Consider the following 9795-nt stretch of genomic DNA (forward strand, 5'->3'; position numbering starts at 1 on the left):
AAAAAAAAAATCACACTGGGGACAGAATAAATTATACAGGACTCTAGGTGTTCACACTGCACTGCACTTTTTGTCTTGTATGTAAGTTAATCTGTTTTGGGGAAATAAGGGGAAGCACAGAAATGGTGGGACAAAGGGTAAGCAAAATGCAGCCACTGCATCACACTCACTAGAAACTGTGGAAAATGAACTATACAACTTGTGGGAAGGGATGTTGGGAGGGAAAAACTGGGAGAAAACGAGGGAAGAGGTGCACTGTTCAAAAAAAATGTATTCATTACTTGACTTATGTAACAGTAACCCCTCTGTACATCACCTTTACAATAACAATAAAAAATACTTTTAAAAAAGTTCTATCATTACATAAACAAAATTCATGATTAGACTACAGAGGTATAGTGGTAGGTGAGGGCAATTCGGGTAAGTTTTCTCAGAGATGTAACAGGCCCGTTCTGTCTTCCTGCTGGGAAGAATATTGCTGGAATATCATCACAGCACTTTCAGCTTATGACTCAGCCATCAAAACAAACAAAATCCAGCAGACTCCCATAGAATGGCACACTTAAAAAAAATCAGATTATTATGGTGATCCATCCACTAGAAACCAGTAACTAAATGTTTTTAGTTTTTTTTTTTTTTTCAGGGGTGAGGGGATGGAGTCAAGTGCCAAGAATGGACTCAAATTCATAATTCTCCTGCCTCAGCCTCCCAAGTTCTGGGGATAAGAGATAACAATACTGTGCTTGGCAAATGTACACTTGAAGAGTCTTCAATTTGCCTTGTATCCTTTAGCAATAAATCCTGTATATAATATCACTTTCTTCCTGGCAGAAATCAAGGAGCTCAAAGTCTAATTGAGTAAAACGCTGCATGAGCATAAACCATTATGCATATCTGTAATTGTAGTTGATCCTATTACTATTAGAACTAAAAAAAAAAAAAAGACTTGCTTTTACCAAAAAAAAAAAAAAGACAGTATACATAGTACTCAAGGAGGTTCCACTTCAATCTCAGAGTGCCTGCACAATTTATCTTCATATGTCACAACAAGGAGAAAGCACCAGCTCCTGCCTCAGAGAGGGCAATAGACTTTTCTGATGAAAGAAAGAGATCAAGAGGGCCTAAGGTTCTCCTCTTAGGATTCAGGTCATCAGGCATGATTGAATTTTAATACCTTGGCATTTAACAGCATGAAGAGTACATGGTCAGGAGTTGCCTGGGCTCGCCACTGCAAAATCTCCGCCAGGAACTGGTGCTAAAGTCACAAAGCAGAAAAAGACTTAGGCTCAGCAACTTTCAACAAATGTAGTGTATCCTTACACCAACTCTGGAATACTTACCTTCCTCACTAAGTCATTCTCTTCAATTTGCCCCAGGTCCCTTCCTGCAGCTTGTGCTATGCGTTTTCCAGCAACCAGATTCCCAACCATCACAGAAGCAGGACCTACACCTGTAAATAGAGGTAAAAATCCTCTTTAGAGATGGCAATTTAAGCTACATACTCCCAAAGCATTTCCAGACCATCCACATCTGGTTCAAATGTTTATTCAACAATGTTGACAAAGCACTCTTCCAGACACAGGACAAAGAGCTTGTATGCAAGTAGGAAAGGCAACATATGCACATGAACAAAAGTAGGCAGTGGGAGATGTTAGAAAAAAGACAAACAGAACCACAGAGAAATACAGGTTCAGTGGGCAAGAGGAAGAGGGGAGCTCTGGTAGTGTGGGTACACAGGGATATGTTCACTCCGAAGAGATGGCTGCAGTACTAATTCCAATAATCATTTTCTACAATCACAATCCAATCCAAAAAGAGCAGCAATAGATACTTGGTTCTGGAAATAAATCTGTCATTTATGAGTATTAGGAGAAATCATTTACTAAGTACATAACACAAACCAGATTGTGGAACAATCTACAAGACAACAGGCCTAGACTCTTCAAAAACATTCATGTCTCAGTGCTGGTGGCTCATGTATGTAATCCTAGCTACTAAGGAGGCTGAACTCTAAGGATCAAGGTTTGAAGCCAGCCTGGGAAGCCAAACTCGAGACCTTCTATCTCTAATTAATCAGCAAAATGCCAGAAGTAGAGCTATGCTTAAGTCGTAGAGCATCAGCCTTGAATGAAAAAGCCTAGTAAGAATAGGAGACTGAATTTAAGTCTCAGTACCAGCATAATCAATCAACCAATCACTCATGTCTTAAGACAAAATAAGGATGTAAATAAAGGCAGTCAAATGCAATGCATAACATATTGTACCAGATTTCTAAAAATCAGTTTTAATAAACAAGTAGACAAATTTAAGTGTTTATTATTATTAGATGATATATTATGGCTAAATTTCCTACCTTGGTTCTTTTTCTTTTTTTTTTTTTATGCTAGTCCTGGGGTTTGAACTCAGGGCCTGTCCCTGAGCTTTTGTGCTCAAGGCTAATGCTCTATCACTTAAGCCAAAACTCTATTTCTAGCATTTTTTTTTTTTTTTGGCAGTTAATTAGAGAGAAGAATTTCATGGTCTTTCCTGCCTGTGCTGGCCTTGAATTGAGATCCTCAAATCTTAGCCTCCTAAGTAGCCAGGATTACAGGTATGAGCCACCGGTGCTGGGCTCTATATTGTTTGAGTCAGGGTCTTGAGATGTAGGCTAAGTTGGCCCAGAACTCTTGATTCTCTGGGTTCAACTTCTGAGTGCTGGGATTATGGCTGTATACCTTAACAAGGTAATGGCATCATAGTTGTTTAGAAAATGAAACATTCTTGTTTTTTGGAAAAAACATGTGCTGAAATACTTATGGCTGAAGGGTCATGATACCTACATTCAGAGTTTAGTGAAAAAAATCACTGATTAGTGAATCTAGGGGAAGGTATATGGGTGCAAACTATACTATTCTATCAATCTTCCCATGGATTTGACACTTGAATGGGAGGACCATCGTTTGAGGCCAGCCCAGGCAGAAAAATTCACATTCCTTCTCAACTCATAGCCCAATGGCATAGGTGTATGCCTATCATCCTAGCTTCATGGCAGCTGAGATTAGAGGATTGTGATTCTAGGCCAGCCCTAGGCAGGAAAGTCTGCAAACTCTATCTCAGGAGTAGAAACTGGGCATAGCCTGGGTAGGAAGTAGGACTTTATCTCATAAATAGCCAATGCAAAAAAGGCTAGACATGGTTCAGTGGTAGAGTGGCTATCTAGCAAGCATAGGCTCTGAATTCATACCCAGCCTCTAGAGTAATAAGGATTACAGGCATGAGTCACCAGTGCCTGGCTCATACAATCCCTTTTAAAAGGTAAATAGCTAGGTGCAGGCACACCTGTAAACGTATACTTGGGGGGAACAAGCAGGAGGATATTGAGTTTTTTTTTGGGGGTCCGGTCGTGGGGCCTGAACTCTGGGCCTGGGCGCTGTCCCTCAGCTCTTCAGCTCAAGGCTAGCGCTCTACCACTTGAGCCACAGCGCCACTTCCGGCTTTTTTCTTTTTTGCTTATGTGGTGCTGAGGAATCGAACCCAGGGCCTCATGCATGCAAGGCAAGCACTCTACCACTGAGCTACCTTCCCAACCCCTCCTGTGTGTACTTCTTGAATCTATGGGTCAAATGGAAAACCTACGAGAGCAGTAGCCCCAGGAAGCTGACTGCAAACACTGCTGTACTGTAAATACCCCTGTTCGTCTTCCCCAAACTACTGTTTATCAACCTCCAGACCTAGTCTCCTTTCTTCCTTCAATAACACAAACTCAGTGTTTAGCTGGACACATGCCTGGAATAAAGACTGTATTTTTTAGTATAGGTGAATACTATGTAAAAATCAAATAATATGTGTAATTTCTAGAAAATACATTTAAAGGGAAAGACTTGCTGGAAGAATGACTCAGAACTTACGTCTCCAAGCCAGGCTGCCTAGCAGACCTAGTCGGCTATGGAGGTCTGTGGTAAACAGTTTTCTAAGAATTCTTCCTTTTCTTCCTGTGCTAGCTGAGGCCACATGGAGGAAGTGTATTTCTCTGTTCCACCAATTTGGAGCATGCTCTAATTTGTAGGCAATGAAATGTTAGGAGGTTGTGACAGGAACAGAAGCTTTAAAATATGCTTGCTGGTTTGGCTGGTCTCTCTGCCTCTGCCATCTGCTTTTGCAAAAAATGGTCCAGGTAGCTTACTGGACCCCCAGAGAGCAGATACATAGACCAGCTCTCATCCCACCCTGTAGCCTGGGCCAGTCAGGTCTATGAGTGAAAACCAAACACCTGTTATTTCCAGGCATTCAGTTCTAGGGTCACTTGTTATGTAGCACATCTTACTGGCCTTTACTTTTTCTGTATGTCCGGTCGTGGGGCCAGAACTCTGGGCCTGGAGCTGTCCCTCAGCTCTTCAGCTCAAGGCTAGTGCTCTACCACTTGAACCACAGCCCCACTTCTGGCCTTTTCTGTTTATGTGGTGCTGAGGAATCGAACCTTGGGCCTCATGCATGCAAGGCAAGCACTCTACCACTGAGCTACTTTCCCAGCCCTCCCAGTACAATTCTGATCCTTTTTTTTGGCCAGTACTGGGGCTTGAACTCAGAGCCTGGGCACTGTCCCTGAACTTCTTTTGCTCAAGGCTAGCACTCTACCACTTAAGCCACAACTCCACTTCTGGCTTTTTCTGTTTATGTGATACTGAGGAATTGAACCCAAGGCTTCATGAATGCTAGACAAGCACTCTACCACTAAGCCATATTCCCAGCCTCTTTTGATCCTCCTGACCCATACTTTATATTCAGGGGGAAAATGAGGCATGTTATAGAAAATTACTCAGAAGAGAGGCAGTGGCAAACCCAAGCAGCCTGTTGTGCAGGTTATTGATCCCTCTTCGTTTTGGTCAGCTTATACCATTCTTATTTTCTTAAGTTTTTGTAAATTCTAGACAGAATCTTGCTTGGAACCTTCAGTTTCTAGAAGTTATATTTTAATGTTATAGCTAAGCAGCTAGCATATTATTACCTGGTTGCTTCTGCCGGGGCTTTGGCAAGTTTGTCACACATGTATGTGGGCACATGAGGATATTGCAAGGATGGAGAGAACCCTCCAAAAACAGCTGCTTTGTTTGAGATATATGGATCCCTCCTAGTGGCGTTTTTGGCAATGTATTGGCAGGCACCAGAGCAAGACAATAAACCCCTACTTGATGGATGCTATCAATTGCCTAGAAAAAGAGAGAGAAAAATATTCAATGAAATTATGCTTACTACATTAGACATATGCCTGACATAATCCATTATTTTACTGTATGACTGATTTTCCAGAAATAAACATTGTATTAATGCCTAACATAATTACAAGTGTACAAAACCATTTTCTTTTCTTTAAATTTCACACTTAAAGTTTTTTTTTTTCTGTCGGTCATGGGGCTTGAACTCTGGGCCCGGGCACTGTCCCTCAGCTCTTCAGCTCAAGGCTAGCACTCTACCACTTGAGCCCCAGTGCCACTTCTGGCTTTTTTCTTTTTGCTTATGTGGTGCTGAGGAATCGAACCCAGGGCCTCATGTGTGCAAGGCAAGCACTCTACCACTGAGCCACCTTCCCAGCCCGAAGCAACACATTTTTATAACAAAAACAACAGAAACTCTCTGAATGGGCCCCCTCTTAGTAATTCACCTTATTACCATGTGTCCCCTTTACAAAACACCCAGGCAAGGCTTATGGGTACAATGAACACTGTAGGCCACCATACCCTTTGCTATATGCCCTGCCCGGCCACATCACTGTTTTCTTGCCTTTGTTTCTGCACTTTCATGACCATTGCTACTGGTTCACATACTTTAAGTATATATGACAAAGATGAATAAATATAAATGTAAAATGAATAAAAGAGTTAGGCTTTGGAAAGGCACATTAAAGGTAAGCTCTTGAAAATGACTGCTGATGGGCTGGGAAGTTGGCTCAGTGGTAGAGCACTTGCCTTGCATGCCTGAGGCCCTGGGTTCGATTCCTCAGCACCACATAAGCAAAAAGAAAAAAGCCAGAAGTGGCGCTGTGGCTCAAGTGGTAGAGCGCTAGCCTTGAGCTGAAGAGCTGAGGGACAGCGCCCAGGCCCAGAGTTCAGGCCCCACGACCGGACCCAAAAAAAAAAAAAAAAAGAAAATGACTGCTGATTGGTCTGAACAAGTTAATTCCAAAAGTAAAGGTTTCCCCCACCCCTCTCTCTTTTTGTCAGTACTGTCGGGCTTAAACTCAGGGCCTGTTCCTGTTCCTGAGCTTTTTCATGCAAGGCTAGTGCTCTACCACTTTGAGCCACAATGCCAATTCTGGCTTTTTAGTTATTAATTGGAGATAAGAATCTCACTAACTTTTCTGCCCAGGTAGGCTTTCAACTGGAATCCTCAGACCTCAGCCTCCTGAGTAGCTAGTATTACAGTCATGAGCCACCAACTCTCAGCTGTGAAGGTTTTCTTTAAATCACTTTTCTGATAACTGTGTTCTAGTTCTAACTTCAAGGACATAAATCCAGAAACCAAAGACAAAGCATCCAGGTACAATTTATGGAAATTTATCTGGAACCCAAATTGGGGTATTTGTATATACTACTCTACAGCCAATGTACACATATTATATGCTTTGGATTAAAATGTAATACTCAAAACTCCAAGGGCTGTGGTTCAAAGCCAGCCCAGGCAGGATAGTCCATGAGACTCTGATCTCCCAGTTAACTACCAAAAAGCAGAAGCAGAGCTGTGGCTCAAGTGGTAGAGTGCTAGTGCTGAATAAAAAGAGTTCAGGGACAGCACCCAGGCCCAGAGTTCAAGCCACATACATACATAAAATTTGAAGAAAATAAAGCCCAAGTTCTTTCCATCCTTTTAGCCTGGTCCTCACTAGGACATATCCCTTACGGTAAGTCTGAGTTATTCTCTTCTCCTCGTGGTTTACCTCATCCTGCATCTTCTCTAATAATGAAGCTCCTTTGGAGAAAGAAAACTGTCTTACATATTCTTGGAGCCCTTATATACAAGGCACCACTTTTGGCATGTACTAAGACTATATGTGACTAACTGCTGACAAGTGAATTGATTGCTGTCAGAGACATATTCTACACAGTTAAATCTTCCATGGGAAGGAAATACTGCAGCATAAATTGACCGAGGCAAGTCAGTTTAATGACTTTATTATCTAGTTTTGATAACAGTATGTAGATTAAGCAGTGATCAGCAAGAAAGAAAAATTAGGTAACATAACTGACCCATCACAGAAAGTGTTTACAAGCCGGGTATGGTATTCTATGCTTGTAATCCCAGCTACTCTGGAGGAAGGAGCAAGAGGATTTTGAATTTAAGACTGGTCTGAGAAAAACAAAACAAAATACAACACAGTAACAAAAACCAAGTGCTTAAGCAATGGTGGCAGCCACCTCTCACTGGACACAGACCCAAGTAAGCTTACCTGCAGCACCCGGCTCATCCACTGGAAGCTGTCCTCCTCAGAGGCATCGGGCCTTTGTTCCGCAACCACCACAATGCGCTCATCATAAAATACAGACACAGAAAACACAGCAATTCTAAGAAAGACAGATCATACACATCAGACTCTCTTCACAACCAGAGCTACTTCTCTGCTTAACTGGAATTATGGAGACACCGCCCACCACAGAACCCAGAAATGAGTAGTTTAGCAAAGAAATGTGCAACTATTATCATCAAAATCCAAATCGACTCATTTAAAATAGATGGATTTATTCAGGAGGCTGAGATCTGAGGATCAAGGTTTGAAACCAGACCAGGCAGGAAAGTCTGTGAGACTCTTATCTCCAATTAACCATCAAAAAGCCAAATGTGTAGCTGTGATTGAAGCAGCAGAATGCCAGCCTTGAGTGAAAAAACTCAGGGGTAGCACTCAGGCCTTAAGTTTAAGTTTCAGGACCAGCACAAAACAAAAAACAAACAAGAAAACATCCCACTGTCATGAACATCAGGGATTACATGTTAAGAGACAGAACCAACCAACATATGGATATGGCTGCGTGTTGTGCTGCGCAGCAGAAAGCACACTGGGACAGAGGGGTGGAGGGGTGAGTGGCTGGGGAGCGCCTCCCTGGGGAGTGGACACTGGAGCAGAGACCTGAATGAGGTGAGGACGCGAGCCACGCGAAGATCTGGAGGAAGAGGATTCCGGGCAGAAGGAACGGAAAGCGAAAAGGTTCTGAGGTAGGGACGAGCTTGGCAGGTTTGAGGAACAGCAAGAAGGCCAGTGTGCCTGGAGCAGAGTAGTGAAGCAGAGAGCGGGAGCGAGAGTCAGACACAGGCAAGGGTGGATCCGAGGCCCGGGAGGCTGGGGAGAGGGGAGGATGGAGGGGTTCTAAGTGAGGTCTCCGCTCAAATGTCCCCTTGCTAGTGAGGCATTCCCAGACCACCTGATAGATATACTAGCAAGCCCCCACCCCATGTATTGTTTCTGCCACATTGCCACTTCTCCCAGGTTCTCTACTTCTCTGTCTAACTGGTTCCTGTCTGGTGCCCACAATGACAGCGAAAGGGCAGAGATCAGGCATCTGCTATGCATTCCCAGAGTGAGGGCACCAAGGACAATGGCCCAGAGTTGGCACCCAATGAGTATTCATAGAATGAATGCATGAGAGGATAGGAAGCCACTGGAGAGCCAAATATGCCAGCTCGCCAGCCTGCATCCACTCACACACTTATGGAACATAGGCTATGTGCCAGGCGTTGCACTGAGAGTGGGGCCATCATTATGACTGAGACAGAAGTCCAGTGCTCCATGTGGAGTGTGCATCCACCATTATAAAAACACACAATTTGGGAGCTGGTTCTTTTTGGATTTAACTTCCTTCTTAAAAATAAACCTAAAGCAGGAGGCTGAGATCTGAGGATTGCGGTTCAAAAGCCAGCCCAGGCAGGAAAGTGTGTGAGACTCTTATCTCCAATATACCATCAGAAATCCAGAAGTGGCATTGTGGCTCAAGTGGCAGAGCTCTAGCCTTGAGCTGAAGAGCTCTGGGAGAGTCCCCAGGCCCAGAGTTCAAGCCCCACAACCAAAATACAAAAAAACCCTAAAGGGACACCAGAGTTGCTTTGTAAACTTCTGGAATGAATATCAATTGCTCAATATATAGCAGATATTTTTCTTGTATTAATAAGCAAAGGAAAAAAAAGGTGCCTGGCTTTGTCCACAGGATTTAAAATTATTAGCACTAGTGTGCTATGGCAAATTCCACTTTACGATGCTCCAATAATTGAGCTAGAAACAAGCAAAAAAATTCTTAGATATAATCTCCTACAGAGTATCTCGATTGGCCTGAATGCCACAACCTCTGGACTGAAGAAATATAGGATGTTCAATGTTTGTTTTAAAATCCTCCTCAATGAATAGTAACAATCCAAATCTAAAATACAGGATGTGGATATGTCTCATTCCTCTAAATTATAGACAAAGAACCAGACACTGTGAATTAAATATTGAAAGGTGGGTTTCTACTCTTTTCATCTAAACCAAACTAATCATTTGGAAAGAGAATCTACAAAGCACCATCAAATCACCCCACCAAGATCTACTTAGGTTTCGTGAGAAGGGCTAACATTCCAACCACTCACCTTCCTCTATACACTGTCTTTATAGACTCAACAGCCAAGCCAGTAGCAACAATGTCATCAGCATTATGTCTTCGACCACTAACCATGAGTAATCCATCCATTTTTCCAACCACAAACACCAAGCTACCCTGAAATGGTAACAATGATTTACTTTGAGTTTTTATGGTTTAAACAGAAGGAAGGAAGGAAGGAAGGAAGGAAGGAAGGAAG

At 42.7% G+C, this 9795-nt stretch overlaps 1 protein-coding gene across 1 annotated transcript in view; it reads right to left on the bottom strand.

The window, feature by feature from the left end:
• Dip2b (DIP2 disco-interacting protein 2 homolog B (Drosophila)) overlaps positions 1-9795 on the bottom strand; it is a 130413-nt gene that overhangs the window by 31069 nt on the left and 89549 nt on the right. The window contains exons 20-24 of the mRNA XM_013018690.1: positions 9586-9713; positions 7421-7535; positions 4985-5186; positions 1341-1450; positions 1175-1255 (exon numbers count right to left, since the gene is read on the bottom strand). Coding sequence (XP_012874144.1) covers positions 1175-1255; positions 1341-1450; positions 4985-5186; positions 7421-7535; positions 9586-9713 — 636 coding nt within the window. The remainder of the gene's footprint in view (positions 1-1174; positions 1256-1340; positions 1451-4984; positions 5187-7420; positions 7536-9585; positions 9714-9795) is intronic.

This window comes from Dipodomys ordii, unplaced genomic scaffold (assembly GCF_000151885.1).
Source record: "Dipodomys ordii isolate 6190 unplaced genomic scaffold, Dord_2.0 Scaffold42, whole genome shotgun sequence".
Lineage (NCBI taxonomy): Eukaryota > Metazoa > Chordata > Mammalia > Rodentia > Heteromyidae > Dipodomys > Dipodomys ordii.